The sequence below is a fragment of the Pongo pygmaeus genome, chromosome 1 (assembly GCF_028885625.2).
Source record: "Pongo pygmaeus isolate AG05252 chromosome 1, NHGRI_mPonPyg2-v2.0_pri, whole genome shotgun sequence".
In the NCBI taxonomy this organism is placed as follows: domain Eukaryota; kingdom Metazoa; phylum Chordata; class Mammalia; order Primates; family Hominidae; genus Pongo; species Pongo pygmaeus.
Window position 1 is genome coordinate 23268256 of NC_072373.2, and position 25263 is coordinate 23293518.

At 39.4% G+C, this 25263-nt stretch overlaps 1 protein-coding gene across 7 annotated transcripts in view; it reads left to right on the plus strand.

Annotated features, from left to right (window-relative positions):
* LIN9 (lin-9 DREAM MuvB core complex component) overlaps positions 1 to 25263 on the plus strand; it is an 80361-nt gene that overhangs the window by 36729 nt on the left and 18369 nt on the right. For 5 of the 7 annotated variants that reach the window (XM_063671732.1, XM_054449371.2, XM_054449117.2 and 2 more), the window contains 4 exons: positions 6193 to 6326; positions 7939 to 8058; positions 8635 to 8736; positions 23280 to 23360. In XM_063671732.1, the coding sequence (XP_063527802.1) occupies positions 6193 to 6326; positions 7939 to 8058; positions 8635 to 8736; positions 23280 to 23360 (437 nt within the window). The remainder of the gene's footprint in view (positions 1 to 6192; positions 6327 to 7938; positions 8059 to 8634; positions 8737 to 23279; positions 23361 to 25263) is intronic. The other 2 variants (XM_054449287.2, XM_063671729.1) reach the window with 1 other exon arrangement.

The following is a 25263-nucleotide window of genomic DNA, read 5'->3' on the forward strand; positions in this document are numbered from 1 at the left end:
TCTTCAGACTGAAAGGAACTTTTTTACATTACATGGTATCATATGTAAACTGGAATCTACAGAAAGGACCATAGAGCACCAGAAATGAATGAATGAATAAAATGAAATTATTGTGTTGCCAAGTTCTTAAATTTTATGTAAGAACACACAGTATTAATTTAGTAGAAAGTAATGTTAAGGCCAGGCGTAGTGGGTCACACCTGTAATCCCAGCATTTTGGGAGGCCAAGGCAAGTGGATCACTTGAGGCCAGGAGTTGCAGCCTGACCAACATGGTGAAACCCTGTCTCTACTAAAAATACTAAAATTAGCTGGGAATAGTGATGTACGCCTGTAATCCTAGCTACTTGGGAGGCTGAGGCGTGAGAATCACTTGAACCCAGGAGGCGGAAGTTGTAGTGAGCTGAGATTGCGCCACTGCACTCCAGCCTGGGTGACAGAGTGAGACTCCGTCTCAAAAAAAAAAAAAAAAAAGGTAATGTTGAAAGGGAGCATTATAATTCCTAGCCCATTGTGGCTCAAAAACTTTAGTATGCATCAGAATCACCTGGAGGGCTTGATGAAACATATTGCTGGGCTCTACCTCTGAGTTTCTGATTCAGAAGGTCTGGGATAGGGCCTGGGAATTTGCATGTCTGACAAGTTTCAAAGTAATGCTGCTGGTTTGGGAACTGCCTTTTTTTTTGGAAAACAAAAACAAAAACAAAACAAATGCAAAGAGGTATAGTTAAAAAGTCAAAAGAGAATTTGATTTTTTAAATACTGAATTTGGCCAGATGCAGTGGCTCATGCCTATAATCCCAGCAGTTTGGGAGGCTGAGGCAAGCCACTCACTTGAGCCCAGGAGTTTGAGACCAGCCTGGCAACATGGTGAAACCCTGTTTCTACAAAAAATACAAAAATTGGTCAGGTGTGGTGGTGTGCTCCTGTAGTTCCAGTTCCTTGGAAGGCTGAGGTGGGAGGATTCCCTTAGTCTCAACTGCAGTGAGCAGTGATTATACCACAGCACCCCAGCCTGGACAAAGTGAGACCTTGTCTCACACACACATACACAAAAAAATTATCTAATTAAAAAAAAAAGATGGCAGGAAAGAAGGGACAGGGAACAACAACAAAAAACCCAAATGGGATAAATAGAAAATAGCAAGGTGGTAGACTTAAGTCTGGCCATCCTATTGTTATATTAAATGCCAATGAACTATAAACACTTCTGCCAAGCACACTGGCTCACAACTCTAATCCCAGCACTTTGGAGAGGCCAAGGCACGAGGATCACTTAAGCACAGGAGTTTGAGACTAGCCTGGGCTACATAGTGTGTTGGGGTAATCAGACCCAACACCAGGTCGTGGGGGCGATGAAGTCCGGCTGAATCAAAGGATTGAGAAAAAGACCAGGGGCCCATCGCGATTGTGGAGGCTGTGAAGGCCCCAAGCTCTGGGACCCCACGCTGTTTATTGGTAATCCAACAAAGAAACAGGTGGTGAGAATGTGGGGGGTCAAAAAGGCAGGCGCATGATCTACAGCTGTGACGGCTTAGCATTTATATAGAACACGTTCTGCTACTTGAGATAATGGAATACAATCAATCTAGGAGCCTAGGAGGGCTAGAAGCAAGGAGCCAGCAAGTCTAGACACATTCCAGGGGACATTATGTCAGACATGCAAGCCCTGCCTCAGCTTTTTTCCTAACACTCAGCTTTTTCCCAACATACTGAGACCCTGTCTCTACAAAAATTTAAAAAAAAAAAAAAAAAAAAGGTCAAGCATGGTAGTGGGCACCTGTAGTCCCAGCTACTCAGGAGGCTGAGAGGATCGCTTGAGCACAGGAGTTCAAGGCTACAGTGAGCTATGATCATGCCAGTGCACTCCAGTTTGGGTGACACAGCTAGACTCTGTCTCAAAAAAAAAAAAAAGCCACTTCAATTAAAAAGTAATGATTGGCTGGGCGTGGTGGCTCATGCCTGTAATCCCAGCACTTTGGGAGGCTGAGGCAGGCAGATCACTTGAGGTCAGGAGTTCGAGACCAGCCTGGCCAACATGGTGAAACCCCATCTCCACTAAAAACACAAAACTAGCCGGGCATGGTGGCACACGCCTGTAATCCCAGCTACTCAGGAGGCTGAGGCAGGAGAATCACTTGAACGTGGGAGGCAGAAGTTGCAGCAAGCCAAGATCTCACCCACTGCACTCTGCACTCTAGTCTGTGCGACAGTGAGACTGTCTCAAAAAAAAAAAAGGTTAAGATTATGAGACCGGATTAAAAAAAAGTAAGACTCATCTATATACTGTCTTCAAGAGTTATACTGAAATATAAAATCATAGACAGGTTGAAAGCAAAAAGACAAAAAAGATATGCAGTGCAAATAGTAACTGTAAGAAAGCTAAAGTGGCTATTTTAACATTAGAGAAAAATAGGCATCAAGACAGTATTGTCAGAGAGAAGTATTTCATAATGATAAAAATGGCCAGTTCAGAAAGATATACCAATCCTATGTATGTATATTACTATATACCTAACAATAGAGCTTCAAAATACATGAAAGCAACAGTTGAGATAACTAAAGAAAGAAATAAACAAATCCACAATCATAGTTGTAGATTTTAACACCTCACTTCCAGTAATTAATAGGGAGAAGAAGCCAAAAAATGTCAGTACACATATAGAGGATTTCAACAACACTATCAATCATCTTGATCTAAATAATATTTTTAGAACAATACACTCAACTGCAGAATACATATTATTTACATATGCAAATGGATTGTTGATCAACATGTACCATATACTGGCCCATTAAAAAATGTCAATAAATTTTGAAAGATTGAAATCATATAGAGAATTTCTCTGACCACAATAGAATTTAATTAAACATATTCCTTCTTTAGAAAATATTTTAGTAAACAAAGAGTAGTAGATTATTCCTCAAAAACGAGCAAAAATAATAAAAAAGTCACTCTATTAGGGATTTTGCTGTAGGAACAAAGAATCTGGCAGGTAAAAAGTGACTGGACTTTGTGATTGTCATATACAGAGTTAGAAGCACAAGAGTTTTGACAGATGCACTGGGTACTGAAAGTAATGGAAAATTTGAATAGTAGAGAAGTTTGGAAAAATGTCTAGACATGATACTTTAGCTACAGTATATAGAAAGTTGTTTGAGACGTGATACTTAAGCCACAGTTGTCTACCCCTGGAGAAATGAGAGTGTTAAAAAAGATATTAAAATCATTGATTTGTTAAGAAATTGTAAGAATCTGAACTATCCTAAAAGTAATCTTCATAAAATGAACAATAATTCCAGGTTATCTGGGATTTTCTGTAGGTTATCTAAAGGAGTAAATGGAAAAGAAATAAAAAAGATTTTATTTATCAAATAAATTTTTCAAAAAATAGAAATGAAGAGAATAGGAAAAAAGTACGTACATACACAAACTTTTTTTTTTTTTTTTTTTGAGACGGAGTCTTGCTCTGTCTTCCAGGCTGGAGTGCAGTGGTACTATCTTGGCTCACTGCAATCTCTACCTCTTGGGCTCAAGCAATCCTCCCACCTCAGCCTCCAGGGACTACAGGCACATGCCACCATGCCTGGCTAATTTTTTTGTATGTTTTTGTAGAGATGGGGTTTCACCATGTTGCACAGACTGGTCTTGAACTCCTGAGCTCCAGTGATCCACCCTCTTGGGCCTCCCAAAGTGAGCCACTGTGCCCAGCCTCCTTTAATTCTTTGAACGTATTTATAACAGCTGCTTTTTTAAGTCTTTGCTAAATATATTATCTCTGTCAATTTCTTACTGTACTTTTCTTGATTAAGAGCCATGCTTTCCTACTTCTTTATATGTCTAGTAATTTTTGGTGGAAAACTTGATATTTCAGATAATATATTGTAGCAACTATGTATTCTGATTTTTTGGAGAGTTGTTGGATTTGCTTTAATAACTTGGCTATGCAAATACTGATGTCTCTGCTTCATTTTTTTATTCTTATATTTATTATTATTATTAAACTTGGTTTCCAAAGAGTTACCCCTGTGTCTGCATATAATTTAGTGGTCAGGGCTGGGTGCGGTGGCTCACGCCTGTAATCCCAACACTTTGGGAGTCTGAAGCGGGCAGATCACCTGATGTCAGGAGTTTGTGACCAGCCTGGCCAGCATGTGAAGCCCTGTCTTTACTAAAAATACAAAAAAAAAATTAGCCGGGTGTGGTGGCAGGCACTTGTAATCCCAGCTACTCAGGAGGCTGAGGCAGGAGAATCACTTGAACCCGGGAGGCGGAGGTTGCAGTGAGCCGAGATCGTGCCACTGCATTCCATCCTGGGCCACAGAGCAAGACTCCCATCTCAAAATAATAATAATAATTTAGTGGTCACCTAATGATTTGAACAGAGGTTATGCTCTAACATCTTGATCGGGAAAAGCCTCACATTGATTTATATGTGAGTTGGGGAATGTATATACAAAGTTGCTGCTAGTTTTCAAGTCATCCTTAGCTTTTACTTTTTGCCAGACTATTGGATCTTCCCCGTCCATTTGCATAGTAACCCAGTTAGCCAGGGATGGTAGAGAGCTTATTTCCGCCCTTTTATGGCTCTCTAGTTTCCGTGATCTCCCTGTTAAATTTCTGGCTGTCTTTCGTGACCAACCAAAATTCTGGCTGGTTTTCATGAGCAACCCTGAACTAATAAAACCATTCTCGACCACGTTGGTGGTGGTAGTGGGTGTGTGAATAACCTTGTGCAAAGAGGCCACTGACTCCCCCTGCCCTAACCTGAAGCTCTAGCACTTCTTCAACAATAAACGTTTCTTGTTTTCTACATTTGATCCATTTCCAGTACCCTGGAGTGGTGGTTTTTCACAATCTCATTCAGGTTTGTACTTGTTTTTTGTGGAGAGGAATTACCAGCCTCTTCATGCCACCATAACTAGTAGACCTTTTCTATGCTTATATTTGTTTATTCAGCTTCATTATTCACATCTTCGGTATCCATGTTTACTTTTCCCTTAAAGGATCTGTCAGAAACTGAGAGAGATTTTAGTCCTCTACAGTTGTGTTTTTATCAATTGATCCTTTTATTTTAAACAGTCTTGCATTGTGTATTTCTGTGTTCTATTAAAATGTTGTGTATTATGCTTTTTGGTTAGTATAAAATATATTACTTTGCCCAGTTTAAAGCCATCAATGCTGTTGTTCTTAAATTTTTTATTCATGCTGGATGTTTGTTTGGATTTCTCTGATGTTATTTTAGGCTGGATTTAAATAATAGTGACACAGAGTTCATCTGTGTCATCAGTTCCAAGACTACTAGTTTTGGTGATTCACTAGAAAGACTCAGAATACTCAGCACATGTACTCATGGGTAAGATTTGTTACAGTGAAGGACACAAAACAAAATTGGCAAAAGAATAAGGTGCCTGGGGCAAAGTCCAGAGGAAACCACGTGCAAGTTTTCAAAAGTCCTCTCCCAATAGAGTCATGCAAGAGTTTTAATTCCCCCAGAAACAAGTTGTCACAATGCTTATAAGTGTTGTCTACCAGGGAAGCTCATTAGAGACTCAGTGAGCAGAATTTCTACTGGGGGCTGAGTATGTAGGCATCTTTTGCCTAGTACATACTAAAATTCCAGTCTTCCAGAAGGAAAGCAGGTATCCAGCATTAACCACATCGTTTGCACAATCTAGACACAGTAAAACCACCATTATTAATTAGGGAACAGTGGGAACACTTCTGAAATCCAAGTTCCCAGATACCAGACAAAGGCCAACCTTGCAAGGAGGCTTTCCTAAGTATAGCAGCATCAGGCCTGCAGTATTAACTTCTTTAATTATTTTCTACACAACATCTTTGTCTTTTTTTTTTAAGTTGAACTACTCCTGGTGCTTCACTTATGAGTATAATGACCAAAGTTCTTTTGTTGGTTTTTTTGCAGCTAAATGATTTAAAATATTTTTCTCTTAATTTGGGAGTAATATAATTTTATTCATATATGAAATTAGGGATCATCATTTATAGTTTTGGTTTTTGTTTCAAAAAATCTTTGTTGTTTCTCTAAGCCAAAAATAAAGTGTGTGCTTGTTTTGAAACTCTAATAGACAAAATACTGTACTATGATTTAAATTACATGCTTGGAACAGTTTTATATTTGACTATTCTTTGTATCTCCCACACATCATAATGCCTTTGTTCTTTTCTCAGCACGATTACGTGGTGTTCATGATGGTTTGTTCACTGGACAAATAGATGCTGTGGATACTCTTAATGCTACTTATAGAGTAACTTTTGATAGGACAGGGCTTGGAACGCATACCATCCCTGACTATGAAGTTCTCGTAAGTAGTATTTCATAATACTTTTGTGTTTTATGCCTGTTAAATGTGTTATATAGAGTTTTTTTAGAAATAGTATTTTATGATAGAATCCAGACTTTAGCTCACAGAGGAAGAGATCCTTAGGGGACCCCAGCCCTATCTGCTAGACCCCTGGTTTGGATCTATACTTAAGTCTTCCATTTTCCAGGAACTAGAATTTCTCTGTTGGACCTTAACGACACAGCACTTTAGTATAACCAAACTGATGAGTCCTAACTAAATAACCTTGGAGAAGAAGCTACATAACATTTTCACTGCAGCTGTTAGGTTAAAGTATAGTCCTCTTGCAAAATTGTTTTTAAAGTGTGAAGTAACATCTTGTACTTATTTGTTCTCCTGTTTTATCTTCAGAGGTATGCAAGGTGGGTGTTAATTACCTTCACTTTTGCATGATGAAACTCAGACATAAGTACAATTGCATAATTTATTCAAGGCTCTAGATCTGGTTTCCTATTAGGCTGAGACTAGAATTGAGATCTTTTTTTCTTTTTTTTTGAGACGGAGTCTTGCTGTGTCGCCCAGGCTGGAGTGCAGTGGTGTGATCTCGGCTCACTGCAACCTCTGCCTAGAATATACATACATACATACATATATACATATACATATATATACACACACACGTATATGTATGTCTGTCTTTGTAAATATATTTCCTAAAAGAAATATATATATATGTATATCTCCTTAGTGCAGAAATACAATATTGCTTGATATCTCTCCGCAATAGGAGAGAAAGAAAATTAGAACTAAATGTAGAACAGAGTACACTACTCTTAAGTTTTTACATTAAAGGATGAAAGCTTTAAACTCTCCTTTCAAAAAAAGTAAATTGGCCCGGCACAGTTGCTCACGCCTATAATCCCAGCACTTTGGCAAGCCGAGGCGGGTGCATCACCTGAGGTCAGGAGTTCAAGACCAGCCTGGCTAACATGGTGAAACCCCGTTTCTACTAAAAATACAAAAAGTTAGCCGGGCGTGGTGGCGCGCACCTGTAATCCCAGCTGCTTAGGAGGCTGAGGCAGGAGAATTGCTTGAACCCAGGAGGTGGAGGCTGCAGTGAGCCGAGATCGCGCCATTGCACTCCAGTTTGGTCAACAAGAGTGATACTCGGTCTCAAAAAAAAAAAAAAGTAAATTGCTTCTCTGTTTCATTAATTTAACTGTTTTTATGAGATCACCCAAATATTTCTCCCTGGCTAAATAAGAGTTGATTTTTAATTGTAGGTTATATTCAGACAGTCTAAATGCAGATAACCAAATGTGGCCATAGAAAACTTAAATATTAATCTTTGATTCTCTGAACTATTTTGACCCCCCTTTTTTTAATTTCTTTTTTTCTTCTGGAGGTTCATCCTTTTGGCAGCAAAGCAGTGTTTTCATACTCTGTTTTAAGTTCTAGCCTTTTATCTGTATAGACTAATATGCTACTCTATAAATAATTAAATATATAAGTAATAAATTCTATATGAATCATAGAATATGCGTGAATATATCTCAAGCTGAAATACAATGATTATAAATCTTAAATGATTGGTAAATTTCTTTAAGTTTTATGAATTATTCTGTTTTCTCAGAGTAATGAACCTCATGAGACAATGCCAATTGCTGCCTTTGGACAAAAACAGCGGCCTTCTCGATTTTTTATGACCCCACCACGGTTACATTATACTCCTCCTCTCCAGTCACCAATTATAGTAAGTATATTTTAGAAATATCAATAATTTAATTGATTATTGTGAAGGTGAACTATGTTTTTAAGAAATATACATCTATTACAGCAACTTCAAAGTATGCACACTATTTTGAATTGAAAATATTAAATAAAATAAATAGTTGCTTCATCTCCAGAAATAATTTCCTTTTTATTGGATTTTAATATAATATTAATTATAACAGAATTTTCTCTTTTTCTAAAAATAAAATACTTCCTGGCTGGGCGCAGTGGCTCACACCTGTAATCCCAGCACTTTGGGAGGCCGAGGCAGGCGGAACACGAGGTCAGGAGTTTGAGACCAGCCTGACCAACATGGTGAAACGCCGTCTCTGCTAAAAATACAAAAATTAGCTGGGCGTGGTGGCACGCGCCTGTAATCCCAGCTGCTCGGGAGGCTGAGGCAGGAGAATCGCTTGAACCCGGGAGTCAGAGATTGCAGTGAGCCGAGATCACACGTGGCAACAGAGCGAGACTCCGTCTAAAAAATAAAAAAATAAAAATAAAGATACTTCCTCTGAATAGTCAATGATTAAATAATTCCTTTTTATTCCCATAGGATAATGATCCTTTATTAGGACAGTCGCCGTGGAGAAGTAAAATTTCTGGCTCTGACACTGAAACATTAGGTGGTTTTCCAGTAGAATTTCTTATCCAAGTGGTAAGAATTGTTCTGAATATCTTGGCTGTTTGTTTAAAAACTCAATGCCTTTTATGTTATTAAAGTTGGAAATTTTTCTAGGGCCGTGTAGGTTTATCACCGTGTAGGTTTTAAGAGCTGCTATTTCCAATAAAGCCTGAAAATAAAAGTTATAAAAACCAAAAAAGACTTAAAGATCTTTCTTCTTGAGCTTTGTCTTGTGTCTGAGTTCTTATTATTCTGCTATTTTAAGGGCTCAAACATTCTTGCATATGTTCTGTGAAATTCTGAATGTTTGGCTGTTAATAACTTGGGTAACTATGAAGGCTTTTATTTAGTAACCTCAGCATATTCTGCCATCATCAGTCAGTTCAACAGTTATGATGTCCTGGCTAGCTTATATGGTTAGAAGAAATTTTATTTCTTTTCAGAGACTAGAAACAGGTATTCACTTGCTAAGTACTTAGTGATTAGACACTAAGAAATCTAAGCCTAAACTGAAATAATTGTAGAAGTATTACATTGGAAAATTTTCCTTATAGCTGGACTCTTACAAATGTAGGGAGTTTGAAAATCAGATTAAATAAATTTTTTAGTTTGAATCATAGTCTAATAATGTTTCATTTCCTTTTTGGAAAATGAAAACTACTTTGGCTTTGGATCTTTATTTTTCATTTGTTTATTTATTTATCCATTTTGAGACTGAGTCTTGCTCTGTTGCCCAGGCCGGAGTGCAGTGGGTCAGTCTCGGCTCGCTGCAGCCTCCACCTCCCGGATTCAAGCTTTTCTCCTGCTTCAGCCTCCTGAGTAGCTGGGATTACAGGCATGCACCACTATGCCCGGCTAATTTTTTTTGTAATTTTAATAGAGATGGGGTTTCACTGTGCTGGCCAGGCTGGTCTCCAGTTCCTAACTTCAGGTGATCCCCCCACCTTGGCCTCCCAAAGTGCTGGGATTACAGGCGTGAGCTACCGCACCTGGCCGATATGATCTTTATAAATAAAAATGTTTATAACATAATCCATGAAAATATTCACAGTGTTCTTTTGCAGTTGATGTTATTTTGAGGAAAAGTCTTGTCAGTTGTGTGTCTGTATATAGCATTCTGTGTTCCTCAATCACATTTTTTTATTTAATATTTATTTATTTATTTATTTATTTATTTATTTATTTATTTATTTTATTTGAGACAGAGTCTCACTCTGTCTCCCAGGCTGGAGTGCAGTGGCACGATCTCAGCTCACTGTAGCCTCTACCTCCCGGGTTCCAGTGGAATCACCTCAGCCTCCCAAGTAGCTGGGATTACAGGCGCACGCCACCACACCCAGCTAATTTTCTGTATTTTTAGTAGAGATGGGGTTTCACCATATTGGCCAGGCTGGTCTCGAACTCCTGACCTCACGTGATCCACTCGTGGCCTCCCAAAGTGCTGGGATTACAGGCATGAGCCACTACGCCTGGCCTATTTATTTATTTGTTTGAGACAAAGTCTCGTTCTGTTGTCCAGGCTGGAGTACAGTGGTGCCATTATGGCTCACTGCAGCCTTAACCTCCAGTCTCAGGCAGTCCCCCCACCTCAGCCTCCCAAGTAGCTGAGACTGCAGGCACATACCACCACTCCCAGCTAATATATTTTTTATTAGTTTTGTAGAGATGGAGTCTCACTATGTTACCTAGGCTGGTCTCGAACTCCTGGGCTCAAATGATCCTTCCACCTTGGCTTTCCAAAGTGCTAAGATTACAGGCTTGAGTCACTATGCCCAGCCAATGATGTATTGTTAGTTATCCTTGCAATATAAAATTTCTTATACCTTTGGCTTCTCAAGGCAGATGGATATTTTATATGAAAGATTGAAAATGTGATAAGAGCAAAGACTTATTCTTTTCACAAAGAAGACACTTGTTTTTAATTCTTTCTTTTAAATAGTAGAAGTAAAAACAAAGCTAATATGTTATATTTGAACAGGTGTTGTGTGTGTGAGAGAGTTTGAGAGAGATCAATAAGCAAAGGGAGCCAGAAGCTAAGTACTACTATACTATGTCTAAATAGTGATATTTTTATTGATCCTTGTTATATTTGATTTTTAATTCAATACACTTTTTTTAGACCAATTTTAGGTTCATAGCAAAATTAAGAAGATACAGATATTTCCCATATACTTCCTGACCCCACACCTGTGTAGTCTCCCCCTGTTATCTCCCACCAGATGGTACATTTGTTACAGTCAGTGAACTTTCATTAACACATCATTTCACCTAGACCATAGTTCACATTAATGTATTTAAAGATGTGGAACATTTTAAGAGTTTTGACAAATGTATAATATAATGTATCCACCATTATGTATCATATAGGGTAGTTTTGCTGCCCTAAAAATCTTCTGTGTTTCACCTTTTTATCTCTTCCCCGAGCCCCTGGAAATCACTGATCTTTTTACTGTTTCCATAGTTTTATCTTTTGCAGACTGTCATATATTTGAAGTCATACAGTATATAGCCTTTTTATATTGGTTTCTTTCACTTACTAGTATACATTTAAGTTTCTTTCATGTCTTTTCGTGGCTTGATAGCTCATTTCTTTTTAGCATTGAATAATACTACATTATCGGGATGTACCACAGTTTATTTACTCATTGACAAACTGAAAGACATCTTGGTTGCTTTCAGATTTTGGCAATTATGAATAAAGGTGCCATAAACATCTGTGTGCAGGTTTTTGTGTAGCCATAAGTTTTCAGCTCCTTTGGGTAAATACCAAGGAGTGTAATTGCTGGTTCATATGGTAAGTGTATGCTTAGTTATATAAGAAACTGACAAGCTGTGTTCTAAAGTGGCTGTACCATTTTGCATTCCCAGCAGCAGTGAATGGGATTTCCTGTTGCTCCACATCCTCGTCCCCATTTGGTGTTGTCAGTGTTCTGGATTTTGGCCATTCTAATAGGTTTGTTGTGGCATCTTATTATTTAAATTTGCATTTCCCTGATGACATATACATTTCCTCATTGAGCATCTTTTCATATGCTTATCTGCCATCTGTATATCTTCTTTGGTGAGGTGTCTGTTAAGGTCTTTGGCTCATTTTTTAATCCAATTGTTTGTTTTCTTATTGTTGGGTTTTAAGAGTTCTTTGTATATTTTGGAAAGCAGTTCCTTATCAGATGTATATTTTACAAATATTTTCTCCCAGTCTGTAGCTTGTCTTTTCATTCTCTTTACAATGTCTTTAACCAAACAGAAGTTTTTAATTGTAATGAAGTTCAGCTCATCATTTCATTCTTACATGGATCATGCCTTTGGTGTCATATCTAAAGTTGGTTGTCACAAAACCAAAGTCATCTAGATTTTTTTTCCTGTGTTACTTTCTAGGAGTTTTATAGTTTTGGATTTTACATCTATGTTTGTGATTCCCTTTGTGAAAGGTGTAAGGTTTTTGTCTAGATTCTTTTTCTGTTTGTTTGTTTGTTTGTGGATGTCTAGTTGTTGCAGCACCATTTGTTGAAGACTGACTTTTCTCCACTGTTGCCCATTTGTTGGGCAACTGCCTTTGCCCATTTGTTGAAGATAATTGACTATGTGGATTTATTTCTGGGCTCTCTATTCTGTTCCATTGATCTATTTTATTTTATTCTTTGCCACTGCCATACTGTCTTGATTACTGTAGGTTTATAGTATGTTTTGAAGTTGAATAGTGTCAGTCCTTCAACTTTGTTCTTCTACTTCAATATTGTGTTGGCTATAGTAGGTCTTTTGCCTTTCAATATAGACTTTAGAATCATTTTGTCAATATCCATAAAACAACTTGATGGGATTTTGACTTGTATTGCGTTGAATTTATAGATCAAGTTGAGAAGAACTGGTATCTTGACAGTGTTGTGTCTTCTTATCCATGAACATGAAATATCTCTTATTTATTTAGTTATTTGATTTCTTTCATCAGAGTTTTGCTCACATAGGTCTTGTACATATTTGTTGCATTTATACTTAAGTATTTCATTTTGGGGGGTGTTAAGGTAAATGATACTGTGTTTTTAATTTCACATCATAATTGTTTATTGTTTGACAAAGCAATTGACTTTTGTATGTTAACTTTGTATCCTGCAGCTTTGCTGTAGTCACTTATTAGTTCCAGGGATTTTTTTTTGTCAGTTCTTCCAGATTGTCTACATAGACAGTCATGTCACCCGCCTAAAACAGATAGTTGTTTTTTTCCTTCCCAATTCTACCTTTTATTTCTCTTTCTTGTCTTATTGCATTAGCTAGGACTTCCAGTATGATGTTGAAAAGAGTGATAAGAGAGGACATTGTTGCCTTCTTCCTGATCTTAGTGGGAAAACTTCTAGTTTCTCACCATTAAGTATGATATTAGACATGGGGTTTTTTTGTAGATTTTTTTTATCAGGTTGGGGACGTTGTCTATTCCTAGTTTACTGAGAGTTTTTATCATGAATGAGTGTTGAATTTTGTCAAATACTTTGCCTCTATCAATCTGATCATATTTTTCTTCTTTAGCCTACTGATGTGATGGATTATATTAATTAATTTTCAAACATTGAATCAGCCTTGCATCCTTCAGGTAAATCTCACTTGGGGCCGGGTGCAGTGGCTCACGCCTGTAATCCCAGCACTTTGGGAGGCCGAGGCAGGTGGATCACGAGGTCAGGAGATTGAGACCGTCCTGGCTAGCATGGTGAAACCCCATTTCTACTAAAAATACAAAAAAAATAGCCAGGCGTGGTGGCGAGCGCCTGTGGTCCCAGTTACTCGGGAGGCTGAGACAGGAGACTGGCGTGAACCTGGGAGGCGGAGCTTGCAGTGAGCCGAGTTCGCGCCACTGCACTCCAGCCTGGGTGACAGAGCAAGACTCTGTCTCAAAAAAAAAAAACAAAACAAAACAAAAAAAAAACTCACTTGGCTGTGATCTTAAATCCTTTTATACATCATTGGATTCAATTTGCTAATATCTTATTGAGGATTTTTGCATCTGTGTTTATGAAAGATACTGATCTATAGTTTTTTTCTTTTCATGTTTGGACAGGGGATCTATGTTGCCCAGGCTGGGTGCAGACTCCTGGGTTCAAGTGATCCTCCCACTTCAGCCTCCCAGTAGCTAGGACTATGAGTACATTCCATTGTGCCTGGCTTATAGTTTTCTTTCACAGTGTCTTTGTCAGATTTTGGTATTAAGGTAATGCTAACCTTGGAGAATGAGTTAGGAAGTATTTCCTCTGCTTCTATCCTCTAAAACATAACAGAGGTTGGGTATAATTTCTTCCTCAAATGTGTAGTAGAATTCCTTAGTGAACCCATCTGGGCCTGGTGCTATCTGTTTTGGAAGGTTAATTATTGACTCAATTTATTTAATAGATATAAGCCTATTCAGAGCCTTACATTTTTCTCTTGTGCGAATTTAGAAATTTCAAGGAGTTTATCTTTTTAAAGTCCATAGGATCTGTAGTGATGCCCCTTTTTCATTTCTGATATTAATAATTTGTGTCCTCTCTCTTTTTTCTTAGCCTAGCTAGAGGCTTATCAGTATCATTGATCTTTTTAAAGAACCAGCTTTTGGTTTTGTTGATTTTTTTCTATTAATTTCCTGTTTTCAATTTTATTGATTTCTGCTCTAGTTTATATTATTCTGCTTACTTTGTATTTAATTTGCTATTTTTTTTTTTTTAGTTTCCTATGGTGGAAGCTTAAATTACTGATTTTAAGTCTTCTTTACTAATATATGCATTCGATACTACAAGTTTCCCACTAAGCACTGCTTTGGCTGCATCACACAAATTTTGACAAGTTGTCTTTTTATTTTTAACTAGTTCAGAATATTTTTTCATTTCTTCTTTTAGATTGCTTTTTTGACTCATGTATTATTTAGACATATCTTCAGATTTTACAGCTTTCTTTGTTATTGATTTCTAGTAGAAGTTCATTGTGGTGTAAGAGCATACATTGTATGATTTCTATTCTTTTAATTTTGTTAAAGTATGTTTTGTGGCCCAGAATGAGATCTTCATGAATTTTCCGCATGACCTTGAGTAGAAAGTATATTCTGTGGTTGTTGGATGAAGTAATCTATAGATACCAATTATATCCAGTTAATTGATCTGTTCATTTAAATGGATCTGTTCATTTCTGATAGAGGGGTATCAAAATCTCCAACTATAATGGTGGATTGATCTATTTGTCAATAGTTAATCATTTTGCCTCATGTTTTGATATTCTGTTATTAGGCACATAAATATTAAGTATTGTTGGCCAGGTGTGGTGGCTCACGCCTGTAATCCCAGCCCTTTGGGAAGCTTAGGCAGGCAGATCACTTGAGGTCAGGAGTTCGAGACCAGCCTGGCCAACGTGGTGAAACCCCGTCTCTACTAAAAATACAAAATTAGCTAGGTGTGGTGGCAGACACCTGTAATCCCAGCTACTCAGGAGGCTGAGACAGGAGAATTGCTTGAACCCAGGAGGCGTGGGCTGACATTGCACCACTGCACTCTGGCCTGGGTGACAGAGCAAAAAAAAAAAAAAAAAAATTATTATGTCTTCTTGGAACATTGACCCCTTTCTCATTATGTAATGCCTTTTATTTATTTATTTATTTTTTTTTTTTTGAGACAGAGTCTTGCTCTGTCACCCTTGGCTGGAGTGCAGTGGCGTGACCTCGGCTCACTGCAAGCTCCGCCTCCCAGGTTCACGCCATTCTCCTGCCTCAGTCTCCTGAGTAGCTGGGACTACAGGCGCCCGCCACCATGCCCGGCTAATTTTTTTGTATTTTTAGTAGAGACAGGGTTTCACCGTGTTAGCCAGGACAGTCTCGATCTCCTGACCTTGTGATCCGCCCACCTGGGCCTCCCAAAGTGCTGGGATTAGAGGCTTGAGCCACCGTGCCCGGCCGTAATGCCCCTTTTTATTCCTGACACCTTTTCTTGCTCTGGAGTCAGCTTTGTCTGAAATTGATATAACTGCTCCTGCTTTCTTTCGATTAGTGTTAGCATGGCATATTCTTTATCCATTTACTTTTTTTTTTTTTTTTTTTTTTTTTTTGAGACAAAGTCTTGCTCTGTCGCCCAGGCAGCCTCTGCCTCCTGGGTTCAAACGATTCTCATGCCTCAGCCTCCCAAGTAACTAGGATTACATGCGCGCTCCACCACATCTGGCTAATATTTGTATTTTTAGTAGAGACAGGTAGGTTTTCACCATGTTGGCCAGGCTGGTCTGGAACTCCTGACCACAAGAAATCTGCCTGCCTCAGCCTCCCAAAGTGCTGGAATTACAAGTGTCAGCCACTGAGACTAGCCCTGTTTTTTTTGTTGTTGGTTTTTTGTTTTTTTGGGTTTTTTTTGAGAACAGGGTCTCCCTCTGTAGCCTAGGCTGGAGTGCGGTGGCTCACTACAGCCTCAACCTCCTGGGCTTAAGCAATCCTCCCACCTCAGCCTCCCAAGTAGCTGGGACTACAGGCACAAGACACCACACCTGCTAATTTTTGTATTTTTTGTATAGACATGGGGTGTCAGTGTACCCCAGGCTGGTCTTGAACTCCTTGGCTCAAGCGATGGGACCCACCTCGGCCTCCCAAAGTACTGGGATTATAGGCATGAGCCACCACACCTGGCCTTCATCCATTTACTTTTAATCTATCTGTGTCTTTATGTTTAAAGTAGATTTCAAAGTGATTATTGATATAGTTGGATTATCATATAGTAATGTCTACCATATTTATTACTATGTTCTATTTGTTGCTCATATTCTCTATTTCTATTTTTATATTCCACTCTTTTTTTGCGTTTTATGGTTTACTTTATATAATTCCATTTATCTCTGCTTTCTTAGCATATAGGTTATACTTTTTTTCTTTTAGCTTTCTTTAATGGTTGCCCTAGAGTTTACATTATATACTTTTACAACTAATCCATATCCACTTTCAAATAACACTGTACAGCTTCATGGGTAGTACTAGTACCTGATAAAATAATCCTAATTCATCCCTCCTTTCCTTTGTATCATTGCTGTCATTATTTTATTTATACGTAAGCATGCATAAGCATATATACACATAATCATATATAATCAAATATGCTGTTGCTGTTATTATTTTGAACAAACTGTTATCTGTTGAAACAATTAGGAATAAGGAAAATAAAAGTTTGTATTTTACCTTCAACATATTCTTTCTTTGATACATTTCCTTTATTTATATCTGAGTTTCTGACATGTATCATTTTCTTTTTCTTTAAAGAACATCATTTAACATTTCTGGCCAGGTGTGATGGCTCACGCCTGTGATCCTAGCACTTTGGGAGGCTGAAGTGGGTAGATCACTTGAGGTCAGGAGTTCGAGACCAGCCTGGCCAACATGGTGAAACCCCGTCTCTACTAAAAATACAAAAATTAGCCGGGCATGGTGGCGCTTATAGTCCCAGCTACTTGGGAGGCTGAGGCACGAGAATCGCTTGGACCTGGGAGGTGGAGGTTGCAGGGAGCCAAAATCGCTCCGTTGCACTCCAGCCTGGGCAACAGAGCAAGATTCCATCTCAAAAAAAAGAGAAAGAAATTATTTCTTACAAGGCAATCCTACTGGCGACAGATTTTCTCAGGTTTTTTTCTCTGAGAAAGTATTTTTCTTTCACTTAAAAAAAATTTTATTTTATTGGCCAGGAATGGTGGCTCGTGCCTGTAATCCCAGCACTTTGGGAGGCCAGGCGGGCGGATCACGAGGTCAGGAGATCCAGACCATCCTGGCTAACATGGTGAAACCCTGTCTCTACTAAAAATACAAAAAATTAGCTGGATGTGGTGGCGGGCGCCTGTAGTCCCAGCTACTCGGGAGGCTGAGGCAGGAGACTGGTGTGAACCCAGGAGGTGGAGCTTGCAGTGAGCCAAGATCGCACCCCTGCACTCCAGCCTGGGTGACAGAGCGAGACTCTGTCTCAAAAAAAAAAAAAAAAAGATATTTTATTTATTATTGTAGAGATAAGGTCTAGCTGTGTTTCTCAGGCTGCTCCACAACTCCTGGGCTTAAGCAGTTCTGCCTCTTGGCCTTCCAAAGTGCTGAGATTACAGGCATGAGCTATGATGCCCAGTCCTGTTTTACTTTTGAATGATAATTTCATAGGGTGCAGAGGTTTAGATTGCCAGATTTTTTTTCTCAACACAAGATATTTCACTCCAGTCTCCTCTTGCTTGCCTGGTTTCTAAGAAGAAGTCAGATGAAATTCTTATCTTTGCTCCTCTATCGGTAAAGTGTTTTCTTTCAGGATTTTTTTTTTCCTTTTTTTTAGTATGTAGAGATGGGGTTTTGCCGTGTTGTCCAGGCTGGTCTCGAACTGCTAGGCTCAAGCAGTCTGCCCGCCTCAGCCTTCCAAAGTGCTGGGATTAGAGATGTGAGCCACCATAGCTGGACCAGAATTTTTCTTTATCTTGGATTTTCTGTAGTTTGAATATGATATGTGTAAATCTAGAGGTTTTTGTGGTGTTTTTTCTGCTTGGTATTCTCTGAGATTCTTAGATCTTTGGTTTGGTATTTGACATTAAATTGGGGAAATTCTCATTCATTATATTTCAGATCTTCCTTTTTTTCTCTCTTTCCTCTCCTCCTTGTATTTCCATTAATGCACAAGTCATACCTTTTGTAGTTGTCCCACAATCCTTGCACATTCTGTGCTGATTTTTTTAGTCTTTGTTCTCTTTGTTTTTTAGTTTTGGAAGTTCCTATTAATATATCCTCTTCTGAGATAACTGTTGTGGAAGAAAAAAAAGAAAAATAAATAATATATCCTCAAGCTCGAGAAATTTTCATCTCTCTGCTTGCATTGCCCATCTGTTCTTGCATGCTATTTTATCCATTAGAGGCCTTAGCTTATTACTCATAGTTCTTTCACATCCCTGCCATATCTAAGGCTGGTTTTTATGCTTGCTTTGTCTCTTCAAACTATGGGTTTTTTTTGCCTCCTGGCGTACCTTGTAATTTTTTCTTAATTGCCAAACATGATGTACTATGTAAAAGGAACTGTGTCAGCCTGAGCCTCTGGACTGTGAACTTCACAAATGCACCTCAGTTTTTCCTCCTCTTATGTGGTACAGGGTGGCTAGAGTGGGCTGGGGTTGGGTTTTTCTCTTCCCCCAGGTCAGTTAGCCTCTGATAAAACCCTAGCATGTTCGCTTCTGGTTAAATAGTTTTTCCTGAGGGCAGGCCTTGCTAAGAACAGAATGCTCCATCTTAATTCAAAATTGTTAGTTTTCCTTCCCCTTGCAGGAAGCAAGAGGGAGTATTTCTGCAGTATTCACTAAGAACCAGATTAAGCCCCTGGAAGTAAAACTCACAAAGTATGCTTTTCAAAAAACCCTCCTTACTGGGTCCCATAGAGTAAATGCTTAATGGTCAGACTTGCCCGCACCTACCACATAAATTACAGTTCAGTTTTTCCTACCCCAGCACTGGTTCCTAGAGGTTTTTGCTCATGGGTTTCTGCTCCAGTAAATTGTGATTCTGCATACTTGCCTTTCATTCTTTCCAATTTTGTGGACAGTTTGCCTTGGCCCTCAACTTAGAGATCTAAGAAGTGTCGTTGATTATTTTTTTTATTTTTATTTTTTTTGAGACGGAGTCTCGCTCTGTTGCCCAGGCAAGAGTGTAGTGGCACGATCTCAGCTCACTGCAAGCTCCGCCTCCCGGGTTCACGCCATTCTTCTGCCTCAGCCTCCCGAGTAGCTGGGACTACAGGCACGCTCCACTACGCCTGGCTAATTTTTTGTATTTTTAGTAGAGACGGGGTTTCACCGTGTTAGCCAGGATGGTCTCGATCTCCTGACCTCATGATCCGCTCATCTCGGCCTCCCAAAGTGCTGGGATTACAGGCGTGAGCCACCGCGCCTGGTCAAGTGTTGTTGATTTTTTTAAGTATGTTCAGCTTTTGACCTGGTGTTAGTTAGGATGGAGTAGCACCTTCCAAGCTTCTTATATCCCAGACTGTAAACTGAAAGTCTATGTATTTGATTTTAGTATTTAATTTAAAATTTATAATCTATATGTAAAGCCTAGTTAAAATACTATTTCCACTATTATTTTAAGATATTTAAGAGGTAAAAATAAAAGTTATTTTATGTCCTTACCTTTTATAGTACGTGAGGTTTTATAAAACTCTGTTTTGCTCTTAAGTGAAGTTGATATTTTGATTTTTTTGCTGTTCCAAATGTATTTTTTCTTATGACAAAATAAACATTAAAAATGTTTTGCCACCAGGCACAGTGGTTCACACCTACAATCCCAGCACTTTAGGTGGCCAAGTTGGGAGGATTGGAAGTCTAGGAGTTCAAGACAAGCCTGGGCAACATAGACAAGGATTGAGTCTAGGAGTTGAAGACAAGTCTGGGCAACATAGTGAGACCCCATCTGTACAAAAAATACAAAAATTAGCCAGGTGTGGTGGTACGCCCCTGTAGTCCCAACTACTCAGGAGTCTGAGGTGGGAAGATCACTTGAGCCCAGGAGGTTGAGGCTGCAGTGAGCCATGATCACGCTACTGCACTCAGCCTGGGTAGCTATAAGCTACCACACCCGGCCTTATTATTTCTTTCTTTTTTTCTTTTTCTTTTTTGAAACAGAATCTTACTCTGTTGCCCAGTGCAGTGGTGTGATCTCGGCTCATTGCAGACTCTGCTTCCCGGGTTCATGCGATTCTCCTGCCTCAGCCTTCTGAGTAGCCAGGATTACAGGCGCCTGCCATCATGCCGGCTAAATTTTGTATTTTTAGTAGAGATGGGGTTTCACCATGTTGGTCAGGCTGGTCTCAAACTCCTGACCTCAGGTGATCCACCCACCTTGGCCTCCCAAAGTTCTGGAATTACAGGCGTGAGCCACCGTGCCTGGCCCTTTTTATTTATTTCTAAGAGATAACCCTTTTTTTGGCCAGGCATGGTGGCTTATGCCTGTATGTAATCCAATCCCACCACTTTGGGAGGCTGAGGCTAATGGATCACCTGAGGTCAGGAAGTTCAAGACCAGCCTGGCCAAGATGGAAAAACGTCATCTCTACTAAAAATGCAAAAATTATCCAGGCGTGGTGGTGCGAGCCTGTAGTCCCAGCTACTCGGGAACCTGAGGCATGAGGATTGCTTGAACCTGGGAGGTGAAGCCAAGATCATGCAGCTGCGTTCAAGCCTGGGTGACAGAGCAAGATTCCATCTCCAAAAAAAAGAGAGAGATTTTTTTCTTTCTTTCTCTTTTTTTTTTTTTTTTTTTTTGAGACAGGGTTTCAGTCACTTTGTCACCCAGGCTGAATGCAGTGGCATGATCACAGATCACTACAGCCTCAAACCCCTGGGCTCAAGCAATCCTCCCGCTTAAGCCTCCTGAGTAGCTGGGACTACAGGTGGGCGCCACCACACCTGGCTAATTTTTTACTTTTTCATAGAGATGGGGTCTTGCTGTGTTGCCCAAGCTGGTCTCAAACTCCTGGACTCAAGTGATCCTCCCACCTCTGCCTCCCAAAGTCCTGGAATTATAGGTGTGAGCCACTGTGCCCAGCTGGGATTTCTTTTTTGAGAGGGTGTTTCGCTCTTGTCCCCCAGGATGGAGTTCAGTGGCACCATCTTGCTCACTGCAACCTCTGCCTCCTGGGTTCAAGCGATTCTCCTGCCTCAGCCTCCCAAGTAGTTGGAACTACAGGTGTCCACCACCAGGCACTGCTAATTTTTGTATTTTTAGTAGAGACGGGGTTTTACCATGTTGGCCAGGTTGATCTCAAACTCCTGACCTCTGGTGATCCACCCGCCTCCCAAAGTGCTGGGATTATAGGCGTGAGCTACCACACCTGGCCTGGATTTCTTTTTTTTAAGAAACATAACTACAATGTCATCATTACATCTGTAAAAATTTAAATGTCAATATCAAATATCCAGTGGCTATTCAGATTTTTCAGTTGTTTTTTAAATGTTGAGTGCCTTTTTTCTCCATGCAACTTATTGAAGAAACTGGATTATTTATCCATACAGTCTCCCACAGTCTCGATTTTTTGACTAAATCCTTGTGGGATTATTTAACATGTTCTTTGTATCTTATGTAAATTGAAAATTATTTCTAGAGGTTTGACTGGATTTAGGTTTTTTGGTTGGCTGATTATTTGTTTTTATGTGACTACTTTTACAGGTGGTTGTCTGTTCTTTTGATAGGAGATATTTATTTATTTATTTATTTATTTATTTATTATGAGATGGGGTCTTGCTCTGTTGCCCAGGCTGGAGGGCAGTGGCATGATTTCAGCTCACTGCATCCTCCACCTCCCAGGCTCGAAGTTCTCCCACCTCAGCCTCCTGAGTAACTGGGACTACAGATGCAAGCCACCAAACCCAGCTAATTTTGTTTATTTTTTGTGGAGATGAGGTCTCAAACTCCTAGACTCACGATCCCAGCTACTTGGGAAGCTGAGGCTGGTCACAAACTCTTGAGTTCAAGTGATCTTCCCACCTTGGCCTCCCAAAGTACTGGGATTACAGGTGTGAGCCACTGCATCTCTGACCTAATTATTTTTTAATGTTAGCTGCCATTGATTATCAATGCTTAGATCCATTCATTCAATAAGATTTCAGAATTGCTCTCACTCTGTCATTTCTTCTTCCTAAGTATCATTGTAAACTCATGGATTTTAACGTTTGGCTTTAGTTCATTTCAGTTATTGTTCTTACTGGTCTGCAAATTGCCCTATTTTGGACCAGTGAAAGCTTGTTCAGATTGACTCCTTGGTCCTTTTGACATGTCCTAGTTACAATGGATTTTTTAAAATAATATTTGCTTGTCGGTTTAATCAGATATATAAAATACAGTGCTATGACGCTGTGTGTGGTGACTCATGTCTAATGCCAGCACTTTGGGAGGCCAAGGTGGGCAGATCACTTGAGGTCAGGAGCTTGAGACCAGCCTGGCCAGCATGGTGAAACCCCGTCTCTACTAAAAATACAAAAATGGCCGGGTGCCCTGGCTCACGCCTGTAATCCCAGCACTTTGGGAGGCCAAGGTGAGTGGATCATCTGAGGTCAGGAGTTCAAGACCAGCCTGGCCAACATGGCAAAACCCCATCTCTACTAAAGATACAAAAATTAGTCGGGCATGGTGGCGGGTGCCTGTAATCTCAGCTACTCGGGAGGCTGAGGCAGGAGAATTGCTTGAGCCTGGGGGGCAGAGGTTGTAGTGAGCCAAGATCATGCCATTGCACTCCAGCCTGGGCAGCAGAGCAAGACTCCGTCTCCAAAAAAAAAAAAAATTATGAAAATTAGCCAGGCGTGGTTGCGTTTGCCTGTAATCCCTGCTACTCGGGAGGCTAAGTCTAGAATTGCTTGAACTGGGAGGCAGAGGTTGCAGTGAGCCAAGACTGTGCCACTGCACTCCAGCCTGGGTGACAGAGTGAGACTCTGTCTCAGAAAAAAAAAAAAACAATGCTATGCTATATATATATATATGTTGAAACACTAAAATCTATTGCTGAAATATCTTACTAAAAAATTGGAAATTTAATGTCTAACCAATATACCTAAATGCCTCTGTTTATTCTAAAATATTTCTTCTTTGTCTGTAGACCAGATTATCAAAAATTCTCATGATTAAAAAGGAACATATCAAGAAATTAAGGGAAATGAACACAGAAGCAGAAAAATTGGTAAGAATTTCTCTTTTTTTTTCTTCATTTGCTTGTCTAATTTTAAAATGGTGAGACCATCTATATCTAATGATTTAAAAATATCTGTGGGAGGAAACCTTCAGATAAATATTATTTTTAAATCCTCATTTGCATGAGGTCCACACCTGTAGTCCACCTTCTTGGGAGGCTGAAGCAAAAGGATTGCTTGAGTCTAGAGTCAGAGACTGCAGTGAGCTATGATTCTACCACTACAGTCTAGCCTGGGTGATAGCGAGACCCTCTCTCAGTAAATGAATGAATACAGGAATAAATACATACATACATACATACAAAAGTAAATCTTCATTGCTATCACTATCTCTTGTTATACAGAACATATGCTAAGTAAATTGGCAATGCATTGCCCCAGACCTCATTATGCCATTGACTGTACAGTTGAATAGGATTAATGGATATATTAGGTTCTTTCAACAGTTTGCATGAGTCTAGAATTGCTCAGACAGATACCTGTGACCAAGGAAGTTGTAATGGCAGGTTATAAAAAATGTTTCAGAATAAGTAAGTCAGGAAATATCTATGTTGTCATCTTTAGGTTATCTTGACAACGTTTATATCCTAATTTATTAATCTAATGAGTTCAAAAAATGAGAGCCAATTTTATTCATAAGATAATTACCAGAAGTCTTTTTTTTTTTTTTTCTGAGACGGAGTTTTGCTCGTCGCCCAGGCTGGAGTGCAGTGGTGCAATCTCGGCTCACTGCAACCTCCGCCTCCCGGGTTCAAGTGATTCGCCTGCCTCATCCTCCCAAGTAGCTAGGATTACAGGTGCACACCACCACGACCAGCTAATTTTTGTATTTTTAGTAGAGACGGGGTTTCACCATGTTGGCCAGGCTGCTCTGGAACTCCTGACCTCAGGTGATCCACCCACCTCGGGATTACAGGTGTGAGCCACGGCACCCAGCCAGCCACAGCACCTGGCACAGAGTTTTTTAAAAAGCTGTTTATGTAGACACTATTCACTAAGAAAGTCTTTAAATTGTAATGAAATTCACATCTTACTTAAGGATATGTAGGATGGCAAATAGGTTTTATCTCATGTACTATCTCTAGTTTATTGAAAATGACTGTATAGAAGTCTGAAAGGGAGGACTCAGTGGCTGTGCTCAGGGGGCAAAGTGCTGTGACTGATGATCAGTGTCTGTTTTAAGTGCAGGAATGGGAGTAGTAGCACTGGGAATCTCTGGAATGAAATGTTGTAAGGGTATAGGTGTGGATACAGTTAGGTATCTACAGCTGCAAAAGTAGATACCTAAGTGAATAAAGAACAATCCTCTTTTAGGATTATAGAATTTTTTTTATCTGAAAATTACTGAATTTTTAAGACCAAAAATGTCAGGTGATTTCAGCGTAAGATCATACTGCTCTCTTTAGCAGTACAGGTATTAAAACTTGGGTTTATTTCCCAGTTTAACTCATTTAAGCATAACATGAAATTAGTATTATCAGATACACAAGCCATCCGAAAATGAAAAGGATTAGCTATAGCATATTGCGGTTACATATCTTAAACATAGAAATGTATGTGCATGCTTCTTTCCTACTGGACTCTAATTCTTGGTTTCCATCAGTTCTACTGCTGCGCTTTATATTCTGTGCCTTTTCAGTGCTCCTCCACCCCACTTCTGTTTTTCTCTGGTCACTTTATCATCTCTTCTATCTTTATGTATAAATGAATTATTTCCCTTTAATATCACTAGTTAGGACTGTTTTCTTCTAAGTTCCATGCTTTAAAGCACTGGGCTTGCCTTTGCCCAGTTAATCTTATCTACTTTCAAATAGAGACCTATTTTGGGTTGTTTCACAAACCAAGGAGATGCAGCCTTCAGTGTAAAACGAATTTGTATTCCCAGAGACCGTT